At 41.1% G+C, this 23,904-nt stretch overlaps 1 protein-coding gene across 1 annotated transcript in view; it reads right to left on the bottom strand.

Moving 5' to 3' along the window:
* The window catches only part of il34 (interleukin 34), a 42,501-nt gene extending 19,102 nt beyond the window's left edge, over positions 1-23,399 (bottom strand). The window contains exons 1-2 of the mRNA XM_034084424.1: positions 23,196-23,399; positions 11,323-11,604 (exon numbers count right to left, since the gene is read on the bottom strand). Of these exons, the coding sequence (XP_033940315.1) occupies positions 11,323-11,380 (58 nt within the window). The 5' untranslated portion in view covers positions 11,381-11,604; positions 23,196-23,399. The remainder of the gene's footprint in view (positions 1-11,322; positions 11,605-23,195) is intronic.
* Between the last annotated feature and the right edge of the window lie 505 nt (positions 23,400-23,904).

Raw genomic sequence — 23,904 nt, forward strand, 5'->3', positions numbered from 1 at the left:
ATATATATATACATATATAGATATATAATATATATAAATCATGAAATATATTACATTATTGCCTCTGCATTGGATTATTATCGGATAGGGTAATAACTTCATAATTATCTACGTCTGAAAGCAGAGGTCTAGGGCAAATAATCAATTAATGAGATGCATTGTGGGACTAGTAGTTTATGGACAACGTGCTTCTGTAAAGCAGCATGTAACCAACTTTTCATATTCTTTGCAAGCTCTTATGGGCCTTGAGTTTGACACCCCTGCTTTAGAAGGACTGAACATCAATCATAACCTAAATATGTTTGGCAATTGTAAGTTAAAGGTCCCATGTAATGCTTTTCTGGTTATTACCCGTCCCCTTATGTGTTATGAAGTTTTGTATGCATGTAAACGGTCTGCAGAGTCAAAAACCCTCAAAGTACACCCTGTAGCGAGTAAAACTCTAACACAGAAAAGACCTCCCCAAAACGCCTCGTTGGAGATTTCTCATTTTCTCCTGGGTACTGTGACGTGGGATACCCAGAGGCCACACCCTCTGTCAGCCTTTCACGCAACAAAGCTTCCCAAAACCTTTCAGCGATTCATGCCGGATATGTACAGCGTAGGGCACTGAAGAACGATGCTTGCTGTTCCTACTTTGTTTGGACCAGCGGGAGATTCGGCTACACAACCTGTAAGTATTCATTGTTGTTTGTGTATTTATGATGTTTAAAACAAACAAGGTATCTACCACAACTGTTTAAATGGGTAAACGTTTTTCGGACTGCTAAATTGGGATCGCGGAGAAATGCTCTCCGCAGACCCATGCTCTCAGCGTTATAAACCTTTTTCTTACTCAATAACAAGCCACACTTATTGTTTTTACTTCGGCTCACAGCCTTACGAGCAGCTGCACGTCGCTTAACCAATCAAACCACACTGGGCTCACAGGGAGGGGGGGCAGGAGCTCCAACAAGCCATTTAGGACAGAGAGTGAATACCGGGTTGCGGTCGGTTTTGGTCGATCCAAAAATCAGCTCCTAATGTCTAACCCTATCGTCTATTCCTTGACCTCTGAGTGAAACGTCACGGGGTTAAGGGATAGTGCAGGGGTGGCCAACCCGCGGCTCTCGAGCCGCATGCGGCTCTTTGCCTAGTTTCATGCGGCTCTTCAGTTCATATCGAATTTTATATGTGTGAGTTTGGGGGAGAGACACTGACTCCTGACTAGTGTTGCACGGTGTACCGATACTTGAAAGGTATACCGCGATACTCTGCCGTTAAAAACGTTACGATTCCTCCGTTTAATTCGTATTGGTACTTTAAGAATGACGGGGGAAAGTACTCCGGTGAGAAAGCGCCGTTTTAATAAGAGCCGTGTGTGTTCAGCGCTCTGCTTCCACTCCCTGCACTGCAGCCGTGCCTGCAGTCCCGCCCCTCTCAAGCACGCTCTAAGTGCCTCCCCTCTCTCGTGCACGCGCTAGCTGCCAGAGCATGTGAGAAAACGAGAAGCTGCAAGTGGGAGTGCAACTGCCGCTGCGCCTCGGCTTGTTGACAAAAAAGACGCCAGAAGCGAAATTTGGAAGTATTTTAGCTATATCTCTGACAGTGAGGGCAAGCCTACGGACACCACGAGGCCTGTCTGTAAGAAATGTATTAATTTTATTTAATACGAATTCTTGTCATTTATTTTATTTATTGTTCTCATTGTTTAAACGTTTGTGTTATGGTTATGGTTACAGTGTTTCCCACAGATCTGAAATATACTTGGGCGGGTGCCCGAAAAAAAAAAAAAAGTTTTAACAACATGTTTATTTATTGACTTTTCATTCCTGTATAATCATTTTGCGCAAAGATGGCACTGTTTGTCAGAGCACTTCATCCTTCTGGGATTTCATGAAGAACAGCTCCAACGCCTGTGTGTATGGGAACACCTCTGGTGCTGGTCCATTAACTGCCAGTGTTTCCCACAGATCTGTTTCCCACATATCTGAAATAGCGGTTGTTAGCAGACCCTTCACGCGATGGCAGAGCGAACAGGTACAGGCAGGGCCCATAATGATAGCCCTATAGTTTAAATCTACTACCCACACATGAACATATGGAAATGGTTACTATTTAAAAAAATAAATGTATTTATAAATGTATTTAGGAACCTATCCATGTGATTTTTAGTGGGGGTCGACCTCAAATCTTCTATGGGGGTCCAGGGGCATGCCCCCCCGGTAAGATTTTATTTTTTATTTTGGAGTTAAATGCATCAATCTGGTGCATTTTGAGGGGAAAATAGATCTAGGAAACACCTATATTAAACAGAACTGTATACATTTCAATAATCATAAAATCATGGCCATAACCAATAACATACCATTTCCAATATGAAAAAAACACTGAAACTTGTTTATTAATTTATTTTTGGTTCATTTATAGTTTTGAGTGTGTCTGTGCTCGTGAATCAGCCTCTCCTGTCTTTCTCCTCTCCCCCCTGCTCCACTTTGAGGCAGCAGCAAAGACTAGTTTTCTCTCAACAAGTTTTAAAAGTGTATCTTACCTTTTTTCACCTTAATATGTGTTTACATAACTGGTGACCCACTGAGAACTTAGACTAAGTTAACTATCTAAACACTCAGAGAGTCCTTTACCTCACCTGAGCTGAGCTTATCCTGAGCTTGAATGACACACAGAGACCAATCAAGGGCTTTGATTTATGATCTGTATGACAGTGGCCATGTCGGCAGGCCACATCATGTGGACAGCCAGTCACCCTGTGTGAGGCAGGCCACTTAACAGGCCAGAAGGAGGCGAGATCAGTGCAAGGGAGCGAGGGATCATTGTCCACAAGTTAATTGATCGCAGATGGCGTCGTGGTCACGGACGAATACAAAAAAAAATTATTAAAAAAAAAATTATAAAAATATATACTTGGGGGCCGTTAATATACCTGGGCGGCCCGCCCAAGTATAGTCTATGTGTGGGAAACCCTGGGTTATGGTGTGAAATAAAGCACAATAATTACATTTAAGACTGTTTCCCTCTTTTTAAGAAAAGTATCGAAAAATAATCGGAATCGCAATTCTTGACTTGGTATCGAAACTAAAATGTTGGTATCGTGACAACACTACTCCTGACAGTTAAACCTGATATTTAGTAGGTCTGTTAAGTATTGAATGCTGATAATTCTGACGTAATTTGGCCAGTCAAAGTTGTTTGGGCTCGGATAAAATCGCTCCGTTACTTTCGTCCCTTGTTACTTTCGTCCCGGCTCTCCCTACGTGTGTATGTGTGGTGTCAGGTGTCAGTATGAGAGGATGACAGCGCGTCTAATTTTGATGTGGCCCAAGAGCCAATCACAATAATACCTGCGATGCAGTGAACCAATCACCTTTGAGGGGGGGGAACCTATCGTTGATTAAACACTATCCATTACCACCAACGGAGCCCCGCGCGCCCCCCCTGAAATTCAAGGTGTTTAAAAAATATATATATATTATTTTATTTTTTTAAATATATATGTAGCACTAAATTGCAAATAAATTATGACTACTGTCACTTTTCACATTGATTTTAAGTTGTGAGTTTAGTGTTTTTGACCCTAAGAAACACTGATGCATTAATCAACAACAATAATCCACAGCTCCTCTCTCTGCTCCAGAGGATTTAAAAAATATATATCCCAATGCCACAAAAATGCATCAGTGACGTGGTTGAAATCTTGTCTCCAGAAAACAAAAAACTGAAATAAGCGGTATCAGTGACGGTGTGTTTGATGTGGCTCTTTGCAGTAACAGAGAACAAATGTGGCTCTTAACCTCTGACTGGTTGGCCACCCCTGGGATAGTGGATAGGAGAATTCAAAAGGTCTTAGGAGAAGAGACTGCGGTACTTTAGAGAATCCGACTGCACTTTCACTATCCGACGTGTTTATGATGCGCCAGTGGACGTCATAAATGTGCGTCTGCTGCTGTGGGGAAACTATGGAAACTACAGTTTTCTATACAGCGGACTACAACATGGATGTATAATAAGGAGGAGGGACTACTGTAAACTCATCTAGAGACTCTGACTGCACTGTGCTCTGATGCTGTTGTGTTATGCTTTATGAACGTGGACAACAGAGAAACATGTTCTTCATGACCAAAGTTTGAATTGAAATTAAAAAAAAAAGTGAAACTTATGCTCGTCACCCTCTCCCTCCGGTCCACATTAATACAAATGATCCCAATACGTATGATTGTATGAACTATGAAAATATCTTAAAATCAATACAAATGTATTTATTATAAACGTTAGTCCTTAACATCTATCACTGTGTATATCACCATTCAAACATATTTTAAAAGTTGAACAAACTCCACACAGCTCAGTAAAGACTGTGAAATGTTGACTTTATTTGATCATTTCAGTAAAAACTAACGTTCATATTTCTCTTTTTGATTATAATACTGATGAACGTTCAAAACAAAGCACTTTGGCAACTTACCACATACGTTTTAAAATGCTTAATAAGCACTGTAACTTTCATGATATCATTTCTCGGTCATAATCGGTTGTTTCCGTGAACGGCCGACTGTTGTGTGACGGCAAATGCTGCTTCCGCAAGGCATTATGGGGCAGCATGTTCTCCTCTCCTGTTGGTTAGGGAGGTCCAGTGGTTCCTAAGCTAAAGGAGGTTATAAAGGAAGTTTGAAACCTCCTTTCCTATCATCTATTCTAGAGAATTGGAACGGCACTTACAGTTGCAAGAAACTTGCAAACCCTTTGGATTCTCCACACATAGCGTTGTGTGTTCCTTCCAAACAACTCAACTTTGGTTTCATCTGTCCACAGAATATGTTGCCAGTAGTGCTGTGGAACATCCAGGTGCTCTTTTGCAAACTTCAAACGTGCAGCAATGTTTTTTCTGGACAGCAGTGGCTTCCTCCGTGGTGTCCTCCCATGAACTCCATTCTTGTTCAGTGTTTTACGTATCGTAGATTCGGAGATGTTAGCATGCGCCAGAGATTTCTTTAAGTCTCTAGCTGACTCTCGAGGATTCTTCTTCACCTCATTGAAAATTCTGCGCTGTGCTCTTGCAGTCATCTTTACAGGACGGCCACTCCTAGGGAGAGTAGCAACAGTGCTGAACTTTCTCCATGTATAGACAATGTGTCGTACCGTGGACTGATGAACATCAAGGCTTTGAGAGATACTTTTGGAACCCTTTCCAGCTTTATGCAAGTCAACAATTCTTAACCGTAGGTCTTCTGAGAGCTCTTTTGTGCAAAGCATGGTTCACATCTGGCAATGCTTCTTAAGAATAGCTCATTCAAAACTGGTGTGTATTTTTTACAGGGCAGGGCAGCTTTAACCAACACCTCCAATCTCGTCTCATTGATTGGACTCCAGGTTGGCTGACTCCTGTCTCCAATTAGCTCTTGAAGAAGTCTTTAGCCTAGGGGTTCACCCTGCACTGTGAATGTTTACATGGTGTGTTCAATAAAAACATGAAAACATATAATTGTTTGTGTGATATTAGTTTAAGCAGACTGTGTTTGTCTATTGTTGTGACTTAGATGAAGATCAGAACACATTTTATGACCAACTTATGCAGAAATCCAGGTAATTCCAAAGGGTTCACATACTTTTTCTTGCAACTGTATCATGGCTGCCACTGAGGGACTTCCGTGTCCTTTCACTCCGAAGGCTCCTAAGCTAAATGGACTCCTAAGCTAAATGGACTATTCGACTTCAGCCCCGGTGAATACACATACTATACAGAGATGCTGTATGAGAAACCAATGTGAGTTTGGAAAATTGCACAGTATAAATCTATTTTAGTATAGTAGAAATGGCCATATTCAAATAAGTTTGAAAGAATGCTTTAAAGCCAAACAATTATTAATGATTCTTACAGATGAAGATAGATATTGCCCTATGCTGCAGATGTTTAACCACATGTCTACCCTACTTTTATAATTTTCGAATCATAAAAGAGATTGAATTTATCTCGTTTCAGAAAGACAAATACGCAGATAATAAGCAAAAAGCTGACAATCTTAATGTTTTTTTCCCCTCCCCTTTCACTCAAGCACTCTTGGTCCCCTCCTCTTCTCCTTGTACACAAACTCGCTCGGATCTGTCATTAGCCCGCATGGTTTTTCATACCACTGCTACGCTGACGACACCCAATTAATTCTGTCCTTTTCCCGCTCAGAGACCCAGGTCGTCGCACGCATCTCTGCTTGTTTAGCTGACATCTCTCAGTGGATGTCCGCTCATCATCTCAAGCTCAACCTTGACAAAACTGAAGTGCTTTTCCTTCCGGGAAAAGATTGTCCCACTCTTGACCTGACTATCAACATCGGCACCTCTGTTGTTTCCCCGACTCAGACTGCAAGGAATCTGGGCGTGATCCTAGATAACAACCTGTCCTTCACTGCAAACATCGCTGCTACAACCCGCTGCTGCAGATATATACGCTTTACAACATCAGGAAGATACGTCCCCAGCTGACCCAGAAAGCCACGCCTAGACTACTGCAACTCCCTCCTGGCTGGTCTACCTGCATGTGCCATCCGACCTCTGCAGCTCATCCAGAATGCAGCGGCTCGTCTGGTCTTCAACCTTCCTAAATTCTCCCACGCCAGGCCGCTCCTCCGCTCCCTCCACTGGCTTCCGGTAACTGCTAGAATCCACTTCAAGACACTGGTACTTGCGTACCATGCTGCGAATGGATCTGGCCCTTCCTACATCCAGGCCATGGTTAAACCGTACACCCCAGCACGTGCACTCCGCTCTGCATCAACAAAACAGCTCGCTGCCCCCTCGCTGCGAAGGGGACTCAAGTTCCCATCAGCAAAAACACGTGGGTTTGCTATCCTGGCTCCAAAATGGTGGAATGAGCTCCCCATTGACATCAGGACAGCAGAAAGCTTACACACCTTCCGGCGCAGACTGAAAACTCATCTCTTTCGACTCCACTTCGAGCAATAGAACTATTAACAAAGCACTTATATACTAATAAAGGACTGGCTTACCTAAAGCCAGTTGAGTAGCACTTGAAATGTTTTTGCTCTATGAAACCTGATTCTGTTTTCTTCAAGTTTGCATTTTGTTGGTCGAACGCACTTATTGTAAGTCACTTTGGATAAAAGCGTCAGCTAAATGCAATGTAATGTAATGTAAAAGCACTGCCTAAGACTGGAGCCACACGAGAACGGTAACGCAAACGAACCGAATTCAATATCAAAAAAGTCTTCCGTCCACACGCAATAGGCACCAGAAACGTGTCCGTTAAGAACAAATGTCCGCTCGAAAGTGGTGGAGACGCTGTAGTAGCCTGTAAGTGGCGCTGTACTTCTGCCACAAAATACACCAAAAGCAGCGAAGAAGACTTCCCGCGCATGGTTGCCCTTCTGTTTATTCTCAGCGGTGGACGCTCTGGCTCTTTTTCTCCCTCCCCGAGGCAAGCATGTGCTCCTGCTGTAAATCTCTCCGGTAGTCCACCAGCAGATGAAAAACACCCACCTCTCCGCCTCTTCCAAGGGACGAGGGAACCGTGCGGCAGAGTTTCCGTTACGGGTGCGGTGCAGCGGCTGCTAACCAAAAAGCCGGTCAGGGGCAGTGGAATGGAACGGTGTAGTTGGACGACAGCGCGTGTGTGTATACATTGGGGCTCCACCCACTGTACCCATAGAGTCCAGTAGAGGGCGGAGCCTGTGAGAGATATAACGAGGGTTGTCATATAAGCACAGGTCTGTCCTATGCCGCTCGCTGAAGAGAGCTGTAGGATGACAGTCAGGAGGCGAGGCCTCCTTTTATACGGTGAGATGCGCGCACATTCAGGTATAAACGGCTACGTTTATAGAAGTCTCAGTGGATGAATGCTTGCATGATATGATCAAGGGGTAGTACCCATAGAGTCCAGTAGAGGGCTCCGCCTGTGCTTATATAACAAGGGTTACCATATGTAACCCCTCGTTATCGTTATCGTTTTCTGCGTTTCCATGTCGGCCTCGTGTGGCCGAACCCTCTATATGATAGAGAACTGTAGCGGATACGACCGTTACCGCTCTCGTGTGGCTGCAGCATAAGACATACCTGTAATGATAGATAAATAGTGATGAAACATGTGTAAAATAAAATGTAATACCTAAACATTTCATTATTATATTTTGTACCTTGAATAAGTGCCTTGATTTTCTTTAAGGTTGCATAAGGTTTGTGTTGAGTCATCGTACACTTCAGTGATAGACCCCTGTGAGTGAAACCTTTTGAACTTCCCATGGGAAATCATTTAGAGTTTGGATTTTGCTGGGAGCCCAGCCTTGTGGGGTTCCGATATCTGAGCCGACTCTCTGTTTTACAATAGCAACTTATATTAAAATAGACGTAGTTTGACTCAATTTGCAATGAAATGTAATGTGTCTTATTCAGAAATGCCAATAAGTCTTTCATGTTTAATACTTAACGTAAGGATGAATTGATTCTTGTAAAAATAATCAGCAGATTATTTTTTTATCAATACATGGATGTGTTATATAATATCTACATGACGGTGAAACAAGCAGCCTCTCTTAAAAGCAACCTGCTATTCTCATACGTCAACCTAAAAATATGCATATTGTACAGTAGAAACATTTTGCTTTCACGGCATATAGCAGGGGTGGCCAACCAGTCAGAGGTTAAGAGCCACATTTTTTCTCTGTTACTGCAAAGAGCCACATCAAACACACAGTCACTGATACCGCTTATTTCAGTTTTTTGTTTTCTGGAGACAAGATTTCAACCACGTCACTGATGCATTTTTGTGGCATTGGGATATATATTTTTTAAATCCTCTGGAGCAGAGAGAGGAGCTGTGGATTATTGTTGTTGATTAATGCATCAGTGTTTCTTAGGGTCAAAAACACTAAACTCACAACTTAAAATGAAAGCGTTTAGTTTATTTAATAAAAGAGCACATGTTCAATGTGAAAAGTGACAGTAGTCATAATTTATTTGCAATTTAGTGCTACATATATATTTAAAAAAATAAAATAATATATATATATATTTGAACACCTTACACTGCGGTACTTTTCCCACAAAGGTTCATGCGAACTTAGTTCATGATCGCGTTCACACCAAAAAGAGCCGGTACAAAAAGTAGTTCATGCGAACCTTTTTACCCCCTCGAAAGTCCCTGCTAGAGAGCAGGGACTTTCGAGCGGCTCTTTTTTGAGAAAAGAGCTATATTTCTGATTGGCTGGGCGGATTGCAAACCACGCCCCGTAAAACTCCCAAAAAGTTTTGTGAAGCCGCCATTTTATTATCCTCGCATTAGCATTATTAGCATTAGCCCAGCGCAGAAACGCAGAGAGACTAACTTATGGCAACACAAAATAAAACATGGGAGCGGTGGAGATGAGGAGGTGTCGGCGTTCTGGCGATTTACTCGGAAGGCTTCAGTAGAAGCTGCTGGGACTCCCAGCAGCTTCTACTGAAGCCAGTCCCCAACTCCGGGGACTTCCGGCCGGGGACTTTGGGCGGCAGTATACGCCATGAAGTGGTTTGCGGCCTGCCAGTAAACCCAAAGCAGAAGAAGAAGAAGTGACGTCAGCGGCTTCATTTGCCTAATCCACCCCCAGGGACTTTTTCTGGTGTGAACGCGATCTGTACTTAGTTCATGCGAACTAAAGAGTTCGCATGAACTAAGTTCGCATGAACCTTTGTGGGAAAAGTACTGCAGTGTGAACGCGGCTCTTGAATTTCAGGGGGGGCGCGGGGCTCCGTTGGCGGGGCGCAGCGCCCCTCCAAGACAATGGTAGGGAAAACACTGGATAGTGTTTAATCAACGATAGGTTCCCCCCCCTCAAAGGTGATTGGTTCACTGCATCGCAGGTATTATTGTGATTGGCTCTTGGGCCACATCAAAATTAGACGCGCTGTCATCCTCTCATACTGACACCTGACACCACACATACACACGTAGGGAGAGCCGGGACGAAAGTAACACGGGACGAAAGTAACGGAGCGATTTTATCCGAGCCCAAACAACTTTGACCGGCCAAATTACGTCAGAATTATCAGCATTCAATACTTAACAGACCTACTAAATATCAGGTTTAACTGTCAGGAGTAGTGTTGTCACGAACGATACCAACATTTTGGTTTCGATACCAAGTCAACAATTGCGATTCCGATTATTTTTCGATACTTTTCTTAAAAAGAGGGAAACAGTCTTAAATGTAATTATTGTGCTTTATTTCACACCATAACCATAACACAAACTTTTAAACAATGAGAACAATAAATAAAATAAATGACAAGAATTCGTATTAAATAAAATTAATACATTTCTTACAGACAGGCCTCGTGGTGTCCGTAGGCTTGCCCTCACTGTCAGAAATATAGCTAAAATACTTCCAAATTTCGCTTCTGGCGTCTTTTTTGTCAACAAGCCGAGACGCAGCGGCAGTTGCACTCCCACTTGCAGCCATGCTTCTCGTTTTCTCACATGCTCTGGCAGCTAGCGCGTGCACGAGAGAGGGGAGGCACTGAGAGCGTGCTTGAGAGGGGCGGGACTGCAGGCACGGCTGCAGTGCAGGGAGTGGAAGCAGAGCGCTGAACACACACGGCTCTTATTAAAACCGCGCTTTCTCACCGGAGTACTTTCCCCCGTCATTCTTAAAGTACCGATACGAATTAAACGGAGGAATCGTAACGTTTTTAACGGCAGAGTATCGCGGTATACCTTTCAAGTATCGGTACACCGTGCAACACTAGTCAGGAGTCAGTGTCTCTCCCCCAAACTCACACATATAAAATTCGATATGAACTGAAGAGCCGCATGAAACTAGGCAAAGAGCCACATGCGGCTCGAGAGCCGCGGGTTGGCCACCCCTGGCATATAGGGACATTTTCAAATGGCTATGCCACAAAGTTCTCAAACTACCAGTGTTTGACTTTATGCAACAATGGTATCAACTGCTGCCAAAACACATTTAGGAATAGTCTGTTTGGGTCACTGACCAGACTGCAACAGTACTAGCTATAAATACATTATATTTAAGACCCTTGAACTGGGAAACTGAAAAAAACTACCCTAAAGTCTTGAAAGAAATCAGCTTCTGCAAACGATGTATCGCACCGACACATACACATTAATTTTTTGCACAGGGAATCAAACAAAAAAACAGCTTAGTGCCAATTATGGTGGCATGGGCCACTACACACACACACACACACACACACACACACACACACACACACACACACACACACACACACACACACACACACACACACACACACACACACACACACACACACACACACACACACACACACACACACACACACACAAAGAGAAATGTGTCTTACCCAAAAGGCCTCCCAGCAGGTAGACTGAGGTGGACAGTTGGACCATGCTCTTGAACATAAATTCCTGACTCCACAGTGCTTTAATCTCAGCACAGTGTGTAAACACACACACAGGGCCAGCAATGCACACAACACTGGTGTCTGCAACTCTTCAGTCTGTGTTCGGTGGGTCAAACATGGGTTATCTGGCTTTAGGTCTTCATTTCATTGTTGAGCATCGTGAACATTCCAGCAGATCTTGGTTTTTGAGGCTCTTGTACTTCTGTTGCTCCCTGATGTTCACTGAAACAAGAGACAAAACCAGTCAGGCGCAAGGATAACACAATAAGCAAATGATAGAACTAATGGATTAAAAAGTTTGCAGTCCACCCCACTGATGAGTTCAAGCCTGAACATTTCTTAAGGCGAGACACCAGGTGAATAGGGTAATTTTTTTAACTTAAAGGTATCAGCTAGAAATTTCTCCAGTTAATTGCTTACAATAAGGCAATTGTCTTTTGTAATACAAGTTTTCTGAAATAGCATGTTTAAATATGCAAATTAACCATTACCTCATTAAATATGCACATATTTTAACACATTTCAGGAATCGAAATCTGAACTTTGGATAAAGCCAGATTCAAAATTATTGTTTCATTTTGTAGTCATATCTCTTTTTATCACTCCATAAATCAGAAAATACTGTCAACAGCCCTAAAATATCCATTTCCGCCATGTTTTTAGTGTACAATGTTGTATAATTCAGGCTATGAATTATATATGAACAAACCCTTCTGTAAAAGCCTTCATAATATTGATAGGAATATAACTGGAAGGTTTGGTGTCTCTACGTGCTACTGAAGTTGAAATTTCGAACTCAGAGTAGGAGAAAAAACTCATTTTGAGAAAACGACCTTTAAAGATTGCAGTGAGGCGCTAGCTAAACCCTCCTGTTCTTTGGATGATAGCTTGCGTATCGACGCACTCCGTGAAGGTATTTCATGTTCGGGGTCATTTGTTTTTTGTATAACCCTGCTTCGTGCAAGTGACAATTGTTGTCGTCTTCTCTGTGAAAGTTTTTTTCGCCGTTCTTTTGCCATTTTGAGATTTCAATTTCTAGCGGAAAGCTAACCAGGAAGTGTTTTAGCACACCATGTGACGCATCTGAACGAATCACGTTGTCAGAAATTGACACCAGCCAATGAGATTTCGTTTCTTGGTTTAAGACCCCTTTGTGCTTTCACGATTGGTTGCTGATATAAAGGAAATTACCATATTTGGATCCGATGAGATTGTGCAGGAGAGACACAGCTAGCTTTCCAACGATATCTCTGTTGACATGGTGCACACAGCGGTCGCGGTACTTTATGTTACGTTAGAATGCTAACTTTTGGTGAATTTAGGAGAAATCTACAGACGTAAATAGACAAACTATAGTAAAATAAACACTTAAATGTGTATTTTGTACGTTTTCCTTCCAAAAGCCTGAAAGAAAACATGTTATAGAATCAAAATAGCACAAAATCTCAAAATTGACCAGTACTTGAAAAACGATGTTTTTGCCTGCCGTGTCTCAAAAGGAACAACGGCAAACTCCTAAAAGTTTGGTTTTATGCACTTGGGGGGGTTCTCAGTCTGCAGCAATCATAATGTCTCTGTAAGGCAGTATTGTACTGCACAGTGGTGCTTTATAATAAAAGTATTTATTTTAAAGGCTATATCAGCACATATTGAAAGGTGAAGTCTGTAAATAAAAAAAATAAATCATCTATCTTAAATGTTATCAACCGATTAAATCTGCGTTATGAATGGTTATCTTCACCCAGAGCCGGCCCGACCCATTAAGCGACATAAGCGGCCGCTTAGGGCCCCGCAGCCACTAAGGGCCCACTAGCATAAAAATAAATAAATAAATCTCAGTAGGCTACACCTTTTTTTATCTCAGTACACCGTCGCCGTGATAAGTATGTTTAATTAATTTTGTTAATATGCCTAGATTGCCTACTCTCAAAGTCATGTATTATATTATTGAGTCAATCATATAATACATTAACCGTGCTTTACCTGAACCTCATCATGACACTACAGAGGACGGCAGGATTGTAATTTCCCGTGTTCAGTGAATGCAACAGAGGCAAGGTACCAAACCAACCAGAGAGTTGAATGGAAATAAACATCTATCTTATTGGCTGACAGGTACCTATCCTGTGAGCTGCGACAATGTTTAAAATAAACTGTCAGTCTCAGACTCAGAGTTTTTGAAGATGGACATAAGAACATTTGTTCTTAAAAAAGACGACAATTCTCAAGTGGTGGTTCACACAACAACCCCAGAGCCAGCACTTCAGCCAGGAGAAATTACAGCTACGTTGACGTTACTTTGAATCGCGGGGGTAAGCTAAACCGTTAGCAAGTAGCTATAGCTAGCCAGATATATTAAATAAACACTTTGTCATACAATCTAAATGTAATGTTTTTTTAGAGTTACCTGGTGATTTCAAAGAAAGTTCTCTGGGAAATGTTGACTTACTGTTCGACATGAAGCTAGAAGCTACCTTACAGTACACAGTTGATCCTGAGTCCTGTCAGTTAAAATGTTTCATAGTTAGCTTAGCTAAGCCTCAACCTAGCACTGAAATATATGGATGTTATGTGACAGTATTCCTGAGAAAAAGTCAGCTGAAATGGTGGCATAGTTGCCACTGCTTTACATGTCGACAGCATGATTGAACGTATGTGCAGCAGTAAATGTGGCTGTTTGGCCACTGACTGTTTCATATGGCTGTTGAGAGATGTATCCATAGATCTCTTAATTTTGCTCTCAAAGTGCACCAGATTGATGCTTTTAACTTCAATATTTAAGAACAAATCTTCCCGAGGGAGCATGCCCCCGGACACCCCTAGAGGATGTTAGGTCCACGGTGTTTACATGCTTATTTATACAATATGTGTGCTTATGCTAACATCATAAGACAAAAGTTGGTTCCGTGTTGTGTGAAGTGAGAACGCGCTAGAGTGAGGGGGGCCCCCAAGCCAAAGCTCGCTTAGGGCCCACAAAAGTCTAGGGCCGGCCCTGTCTTCACCATACTACTGCGTCAGACGGACCAAAAATATCCTATAAAGCTTTAAAGTGAAAGCTAAACAAATGTATTCAGATGTTGGCAACAGAACTACAATGTTAGGTGTAGGGGGGGAAAGGACTCAGTCCTTAGCCGTGACAACACTTGCATCCATACAAACTCATCTTCAAAACACCTCCATGCCAATGTCACGACAAGGGTGTGAGGAAATTTGGAAAGACGCAGATGAATCACTGTGTGTGAGATCCTTTCTATAGATACTTCCTAGTGAGGCGCTCTTACACTATAGTGAGACTGTCATATTATCTTTCTATTTGTTTTCAGCTGATATCTACTGTACATCTGCACAGTACAATCTCAACATTCATGGTCAATCGTAATCCCTGATCCAAGAAAGGCCCAACCTTGTAATTAGTAACCCAAAATTCTACATTTGGAATTAAATATTTCAACTAAGAATTTATCTAACCTAAATCTCATTTATGTTCTCATTATACTTTGAATTTCAGTGTTTCAGTGGACCATTGAGGCAACAACTCCACAAACTGGAAATCACTCAAGGCCTTGGTGTTCATTCAAACATGGCACATGACTAATTAAACTAGGCAATCTGGAAAACGCCAGTGCAGATACTTACATGTAACTCAACTGAGCACAGACAGCTTCCATCCTTATAGTCACTTCTTCTCAGTTATGATTTTGTAGCATAAGATCTAGTTGCAGTTCTGAGGAGTGCAGCCTCACTGGCACATCTTAAACTCGGACCTACTTTCGGGCACCATCTTCACATATATGGTTAAACAACACCCCCCTAATTTATACAATATGTCTGCCCTATCCCCTGCAAAATATAGACTTGCACCGACTGACCAACTATAAGGTCATTTCAGATGTAACTCTTGAGCTCAGTGCAACTTCACAGCAGGCAGCAGACATATCATGAAGACCATCAAGATCAAAGCCAAATGTATCAAGTTCCCACCTTCAGAGAGCTTGTCCTTTCTGGGATCTTTTGGAGGCTGTGGTTTGTGGTGTCTTACTGGAGTGCGTGACATATTAAGGTGTTTCCAATATGTGTATATCCCCGTTGAGCAGAATATTAGAAGCTTTCAGGGAGAGCACAGGCATTCCCCACATGATTCAGAGAGAACACACCCATCGCATTCCTTCTGCTCAGGAAGAATGCTTCTCATGTTTTAGCAGAAAACACACAGGAGCAAGGCTATATATATTCACTTGTTAATGTTAATGATTTGGAAAACTCACTTAAAAAATGTAAGCTAAATTAAAAGACCTCCCTCCTCTTCTTTTTCTAATACCCCCCAACTTCATCTATCTTTTGTCAAACTCTTCCCAGCTCTCCACAGTTTCACTTAAGTCTTTGTGGCAGGCAGCCAATGTGTAGGGATCAAGAAATGACTAATCCAACTGTTGGGTCTAACTACCTCATGTGTGGACATCTCACGAAGAATTGGAGAAAGCTATAGTTGTTGGAAAATAACAATAAATTACAACATTTTTAAAAAGGCTTTACGCAGGCAGTGTGTCAGGCTGAGCTGAAGTGCTCAGTTTAGAAAAATAAGAAAACTAGAAAGCACCAATCTGCAACCGAAGGCTAAAGAAGGTGCAAATTATCTGAATGAATCACAAGGCATGTTGGGTACATCAGAGAGGATGGAGGCAGAGTAGTTATAGTAGGCTAGTTAGCATGGATCTGAATATGTCACGGTTGTTTGTTTTTTTGTTAAACTAGACAGGGGTCGGCAACAGGCGGACCGCGGTCCGGATCCGGACCCAGACGCCGACCTATACGGACCCGGAGCTATAATCAATACATTAATAGGGGATTTTTCGGCGCCTCCCTTCTCAAGAAGAAGAAATCTAGACCGCAAAAATAATTAAACAAGCGAGTACCTGTTTTTCCTGGCCAAGGACAGGTTCCTTGAACACAACACGAGCGTAACGTGTCTTCACGTGGTATATGTCTCGTCTGAAAGGAGTGCTGACAGAGAGCACCGGAACGCCGCTCCAGCCCTTAAAATATTGCAGTACCCATAAGGAGCCGTATACATGCCGCAGTGTTTGCGTAGCTGTGTCTTTAGTTGTAAGCACAGTGGCGATCTGTTGTTATTAGCATCTGGTTAGCTAGCTATGCTAACGAATTTAAAGAGCTTTTCTACAACCAGGTGGAAGAGAGCTCTCTCCTGAGAGGCTCAAATAACCTCAGCTCAGTGAGGTTAAGGCACACCTTGATATGATCATTATAGTTATTAATGAGACTAAATGAAAAACAGGTATAAAATACTATATGACAGTAACAAAAAAGTTGTTAAAAATAACAAGAATAGAGTTTAAAAGGGGAGTGATTTGTAAAATATCCAAAAAGAAAAATATGTAAGCTTACAATTCTGTTTCATCTGGGTGTTGAGAGATGTATCCATAGATCTCTTCATGTTGCTCTCAAAGTGCACCAGATTGATGCTTTTAACTTCAATATTTAAAAAAAAATCTTCCCGGAGAGCATGCCCCCGGACCCCCCTAGTTAAATCATGTTCACATGGATAGGATACTAAATACATTTGCACACATCTTGTGTCCATATCTTTCTGTGTTGGTGGTCATGTCACACCGTGCACGTGCATGCATGCGTGAGTCATGGTGAGATATCTGGATTAAGAGGTTGCTTTTTCTTTGCACAGCATGAAAGAAAGGCGAAATGAATGGGCTGTGATTTTGTTTTTTTAAGCAGAGGTTGAGTTCAATAATTTGTACGGCCCTCGGAGGATGTTGTAAAAATTGAAAGGAAAAAGTTCCCCACCACCCCTGCTGTAAATAATAATAAAAACCCTTGATTTATAACATCTCTGTCTCCTATTGATCTGAGTATATTATAAAGAATAGCCAGTTAATTGAAGCATTATAGCACAGGCCTTTGTCAGATGGTATATTACGCTGGTTTTTTTCTGCTTCGAATAGTTCTTTTTCACCATACCTGTGTTTGCATCACTGTAACCAATGAGCACCTGCATGTGTATGAGAATGGCCCTGACTCCATTTCAGCCCAGATTTACAAACTCCTGGCAGGACAAGCTCGAGCTCAATTCTCACACTGAATTTTAAAAAAGTGAGTGAGGGACTGCAATATAAGAGGGAAAGAAAGAGAAACTTTAAAACTGTTCAATTGTTATGATGTGTAAAGACTGATGTTGTTCTATAATCGTCTGAAACTGTTAAGTCATGATCTGAAACGGTTAATAAAGAAAAAGGGAAACTCAAGCTGCTGCTACACTTTATTTGATTTATCTAAAATTAAGCACTTTTAAGATGCACATATTTTCAAAAGCTATTTTATTTATTTTCTCTATTTTATTTGTAAATGCAGCCCGAGAGGAACATTACACATATCCACAGTATTTAAGTAATGTTAATTTACAATAAATATTGTTGTTTTTGTACTTTCTTTATTTGATTGGCAGTCAGTTGTTGATTACATGCAGACGTTGATAAAGCTACAGGTCACTTCAATATATTTCACACTAATTCATGAAGCAAGTTAGACATTTTGATGTTCCGGACCTTTGCATGGGGACATTTTCTCTAACTGGACCTCGTTGAATTTTAGTTGAAGACCCCTGAACTAGGGAATCAAACGTGTGTTTATGTGTGCATAAATATGACTACTCTCCAATAGAGTGCCACAGTGACGCGTCCTAAAACCCGGAAGTAAACTCCTTCCGGTTCCTTCGACAAAAACCAATGCAATCTCTCCATAGGATTCTGGAAAATAGATCGAAATAAGGTATGTGGTGGAAACAAATTGAAGAGTTATAAATTATAAAAGTAGGGTAGACAAGTGGATATTATCCGGCTGAACAAAACGTGATCTGTCTCTTCAATTTGTGTCAACCACTCTATGGTAGATACGCTCAGTCCAGTTCGTGATAGTTTCTGAGATGTATTGTGGATTGTTGAGGGCTATGCATTGCAGGAAATGGAAATTTCAACCTTGATACTTTAGCATTGAGAGAAATAAAAATCTCTGATATAAGTAGATTTTTGTGCAAATTCCTAAGGGTCCAAATTGGCACATTTTAACAATTAATTTAGATACACACATTATTTACTATTATAAAATATACTGTCTCGAGAGTTTAGCGTGCAGTTGGTAGCTCAATGGTAAGTCATATCAATGCCTTCAGGTCTTAAAACTGATGCTCTTTTCTCAGGTTTAAACAAGTAAAAGAGCAATACATTACAGACGTTTACAAACTACTCAGCCTGTCCTCCTACAAAAAACGACCAAATAGGTCGATTGTTTAAGCACCTTAGATTACGACCCATAGCCACGTTTTAAAGTGTAGCACCTCTAGTGGTCGTGTAAGAAACAACATGCTCCCGTTTATTTACAAATAACCCTCTCTGGAAAATCCTAAATTGTAGAACAGTTTGGCCATTAAAATGCTTTTTGATTAGATTTCTAGCGAGAAGTGTATATTGTACTTTTAGAATCCACGTCCAGTGGAAGTGTAGGATCTATAGTTTGATAGATATTACGAAGATGATTTGAGGTCTCGCCAAGATAACGTGTATATGCGGCAGCTTCCATGTAAAGTTAGCGTGGGTGAAAACAGTATTTCCCGTCTCGAAGTTTTCATAATAAAACCGGATATATTCCCCTCACTGTCAAATGATTACACAGTGATATCTGCATTACTCATCCACTAAATAACATCAGTTTATCCTTGTTAATTACAGAATATTGATTGGTTTAAATGGTGTACAATGCTTTTGTGTTTTTAACCTTCGAGTCAGAGAAACAAATAGTTTTTTAGGAGTTTAGACACTACAGTTTCTGAAGACACTACACTACCCAGAATCCCCAGCTATCGTTTGGGACTACAACATCCGCCTTGCTTTACAAACCCTGTGATTAGTCATCAAGCCCTGTGATTGGATGTTGGAGTGGCAGTGCGACAAGGTTACGCTGTCAAACAGCTCTTTGAAATGAAATGGAACCACGGCAGACTTTCCAAAACTGGAATTGGACGGGTCCAGCCCCCGGCTCCAGCTTCCCTCCCCCCCCCCCCCAGAACTACACATGCTGGCTATTGTGTGTTTCGCAATATATGGCACGTCTCTTTATAAGACGTTTTCGTATTTCCCACAATTAGAAGTTGGCAGTATTAAACGTGTACACCCTGGAGGTTTAGGGGATACGAAACACAGTGGTGTTATCAATTGTAAAACATATAATTAATAAATGGTGAAATAATATACCCACATGACACCTAAGGTCAGAAGAGCTTTATTTAACAGATGGTTTTATGTCTACCCCTCCTGTTGTTCATTGATAAGCCGGAAACATGCACTTGTCAAGGTTCAGAGGCAAATTTTGCAAATATGGCAGTAGCCATCGATCATCTTAAGATAAGATAAGATATACTTTATTGATCCTAAGTTGGGAAATGTTTTTGTTACAGCAGCATGTACTACTTTGTTCTACTCCACTACAATTCAGAGGTTAACCTGGTATTTTTATTCTACTACATTTATTTTTGTTACTTTGCAGATTCTGATTAATGATGTGAAATATAAACAACCCTTAAATCAGACTTTAGTTACACCTGAGTAAAATGCAGCCTTATCAGTTTGTCTATATTGCACATCCTCCTGTTAATATCTTTGGACGTCCTGCACTAAACTGTTTTATTGTAGAGATCACTACAGTATCTTCTTGATATTTTCCATTCTATATTTCTATCATTGACCCCTATTTTGTATGTAGGCTACTCTTAATATTTAAATGTTTTCATCAAATATAACTTATTCTACAACTAAATTCAATAACGTGCTTTAACCACTAGGAGGTGCGGTTTAGACCAGTGGTCTAGTTAATACAACATAATAATATCGTACATAATATGACTATAAACTTTATTGGGAAATTAAAACAGAACGTTAAAGGAAAATACAGTTTCAGTGTCTCGATGTGAAGCTTATGCATTGTACCATGAACCTCTATAGACCTGTAACAGTCAACTGCATGAGGAGTTGGAAAGGTAGTTCAGAAAATCAGTAATATCTTTAAAAACTACAAAAAAGTCCCTTTATATCAGCTGTGCACCGTTATGGTGTAAACACAGCCTATCTACTAATTGGATCAAATATAAAAGTCAGCCGAATTAGTGTTGATACTGCAAGGAGACGTATTGTGTGAAAAGAAATGGAAGATGTTGTTTAATTGTTGATATATGTATGGTCCACGTCACGTTTCCAGTGTTGGCGGCAGTTCCTCATGTTTGTCTAGAAGTCTTCTCATCAGGGCTCTATAAATACAGAACTACAGCAGATATGTAATATTTAATGCAGCCGAACCGTGTATTACAATGCCGTTATGTGATGACTTTCAAAGAGAAAAGCAAGCACACTCGGAATAAAGTGTTTTCGGTCTGTTTCCGGTATTTGTTAATGACGATGTGCTGTGAGATGTGAGACTGGAATTGCACAGGGGAAAATAACGTTTCTGCACCATTTTAGATGTGGATTTTGTTAAACTAATACGTTTGCGCTGTGGAACAACACTATACTTTGACGGGGAATGGGGTAGCAATAAAGATAAAACCATTAAACAGTTACACAACATAACAGAAATAATATCGATAGCAGCGTCCCTAGCAACCACCTTGGTAACAATGAAAACGTTGTATAGACACCATTTCCTGAAGTAATCTTCGTAATAACTAGCAAACTAAAGATCATGTACATCCACTGCACACATAATCTGAAATAACAACTCCTATTTCTCGCATCAAATGACATCAAAACGCATTTTAATGGCCAAACTAACTTTAAAATAGGCATTTTACACCGAGAATAAAACAAAGTTCGGCCATGTTTTTTTTTTCTGCAGGGAGAAATGTGAAGATCACGTGACATAGACGCCAGCCATTGGAATGAATGGTAAAAAAAAACGTAGGCATCTTACAATTTCAGAGGCGTTTTCGTAGAAATACGACGTCCTACGTTGTGGACCAACGTAGTTATTACACGTTTTTTTGTGAGACTGGGTTGAACTTTCCCGTGTAAATGTGGTCTTAACTCCAATAGAAAATCAACATTAAAGTGGACCTATCATGCTATATTTGAAACATATATTGTAGGGCCATACCTATATAAGACATGTCTGTGAAGTTGTTTTTTCAAAATACCTAACAAATCATGCATTTTAGCCATGCCTCATTTCGCTCTATTTGCTCTATTCCAGTCCTGTTTTTGCAAGGGCTGATTCTGCTTTTGTGGCAGACTACAGCACCACTTACAGGCTACAGTTGCACTGGCATATTAATGTCATAAATGTGGACGTGTATAGGCTGTGTCCTTCGAAAAAGAAGATAAGCAAATCAAATGCAGAGCAGTTCCAAAAGTCAAATTGGTTTTGGTGGTGTAATGCGCATGCGTTACAGGCTCAAGCTGTGCCGTTTATATCACAGCTTGAGCCACACATTAGATAATTGTGGCCGGGATATATTGCGTTATCTCTTTGTGGCCATTCCGATCCGGGTTGCGTATTGCATATCGGAAAAAGAATTAGATTACAGAAAGCAAGGGGGTGGGAGGATCACCTGGTGATGTGTTTCACAAAAAACACAGGAAAGGGAGATTTTTAGACTAGCCTATATTAAATCATTTCTTTTCCTTGCAACAATTATGTGTTTTTATTACTCTGTCATTGTGTTTAGGGAAAATGGTTCTTGTTGTAGCCTACAATCGCAGTATCCCATTTTATATGTGTCTTTAAAAACGGTTGTTTCTATGCATAAAAGTTGTAGTGGTGGTCATCCAAGAGCTTTTTTCACAGTTTGCTTTTTTTTTTAAAAGTTTAACAGAGCTTTAAATATGTCGATGTCGTTTAAATCGGTTTCCAATGTGAACTTTTGATTCCTTATCAATTATTTGAAGATGTTGATTGAAGGTCCATATTTCACCGGGATTTACAGTAGGCCTATTGGCAGTCAGATGAGAAATGTGGTTGAGGTTTCTAAGTGAGGCTGCAAAAAGACAAAACGCTTTTTTAAAGCACAATGTAGAGGATGGATGTTTTTATAGGAAACCGTCTAAATGTGAAGATTTTGAGCTCCTTTTTTGAGGGGCAATAGTCAGTTTGTATACGAATTTTTTACGCAAAAATGCTCACTGGCTCTGGACAAATGAGCTTGTTGGAAAGCGTGAAGTAGGCCTACCTTTGATTGCATGAAGTATAGTCTCACTTTAGGGAATAGGTCCTTCTATTGTAATTTAACCCCAGTTCTACTCTGGAAACCGGGTTGCCCACTGAGTCTTTACACCTGTTTCATGCAGCTCTTAAAAGGTTGGTGTCTCAGTCATTTCAACGAGCCGCACAACTCCAAATTGTGAAACCTGCACTATTTCCCTCCAACGTTCGCTCTCGGTGCATTGGAATTGTTTGACGCGGGTGTTTATTCTAGCGGTCCTCTTATTGTAAGGCAGTGGGATCATAGCCTAAGCTCTCATTTTATCCTTCATGGTCTATATAGCTTCAGGAAACTCTATTAAGTGGCTGCTGGTCGCACAACTCTCTGCAGGCTCATGCAGAGTGGAACGATATCATCACCCCATGGAAAGCCGTTTGTAATAAAACATTAACGCACCTAACGAAAGTAAAAGTACCTTCTGCTGCACAAGTAAAGGCTACCCGCTCCCTGCGCCAGACACAAAATCACACGTGTGAGAGCATGAGGAAAATAAAAATGTAGACCCAGGAGCGCACACACTCACACACATATGACTACACACCTGAAGAGTCCCTTTTGTTCCAGCTCCCGTGATGCGCAATAGCAATATCCCCTCAGTGTTGGCACGTTTTAAAAAGCCCTTGATAAATGAGAAGAAAAGCCGAGCCGGTAGGCATCCAATCATAAATGTGCCTTAAGAGTGAGGAAGGGTAGTCCTTAAGTTGCTCCGTCCATCCACGCAGTTGGGGTGCGCTCTGTCTGTGTGTGCCGTAATGTGCGCAACGGGCTGACCTGTAGCTCCTTCCAATCAATTCAAACTGCACACACACGCATAAATACAGCCTACCTTCAAAATAAAAGCAGCTCGGAGCCTCTCTCCAGCTGTTTGCGGTCCACCCTCATCACCATCACTCTCTGTTGCTATGTCCGCCCCTAAAATAATCATCTTCTCTTTATCAGAGCGGAATTACACCAACAGTTAATCGCATTTACATACGTAAAATATCGTAAACAAAAACAAGTTTTTCCAGTTGCCCATTTTATTTAACCAAATTAATGTAAATTGTAAATTTAAAATTATGAACTTTATTTTCAAAATAAATCTATAAAACACAAGATGCAGTTCATCAAAGGTTCTGTATGGGTCACTGTTGCAAACTTAATTGAAGAAATATGATTCAAGTGTTTGAGACTCCAATGTCATTGTCCTACATGTGTTGCATTTTTCAACAATGACCCTAGCCCTAACCTGTTGTGTGTGTTTACTTACC

Source organism: Pseudochaenichthys georgianus, chromosome 6 (assembly GCF_902827115.2).
Source record: "Pseudochaenichthys georgianus chromosome 6, fPseGeo1.2, whole genome shotgun sequence".
Lineage (NCBI taxonomy): Eukaryota > Metazoa > Chordata > Actinopteri > Perciformes > Channichthyidae > Pseudochaenichthys > Pseudochaenichthys georgianus.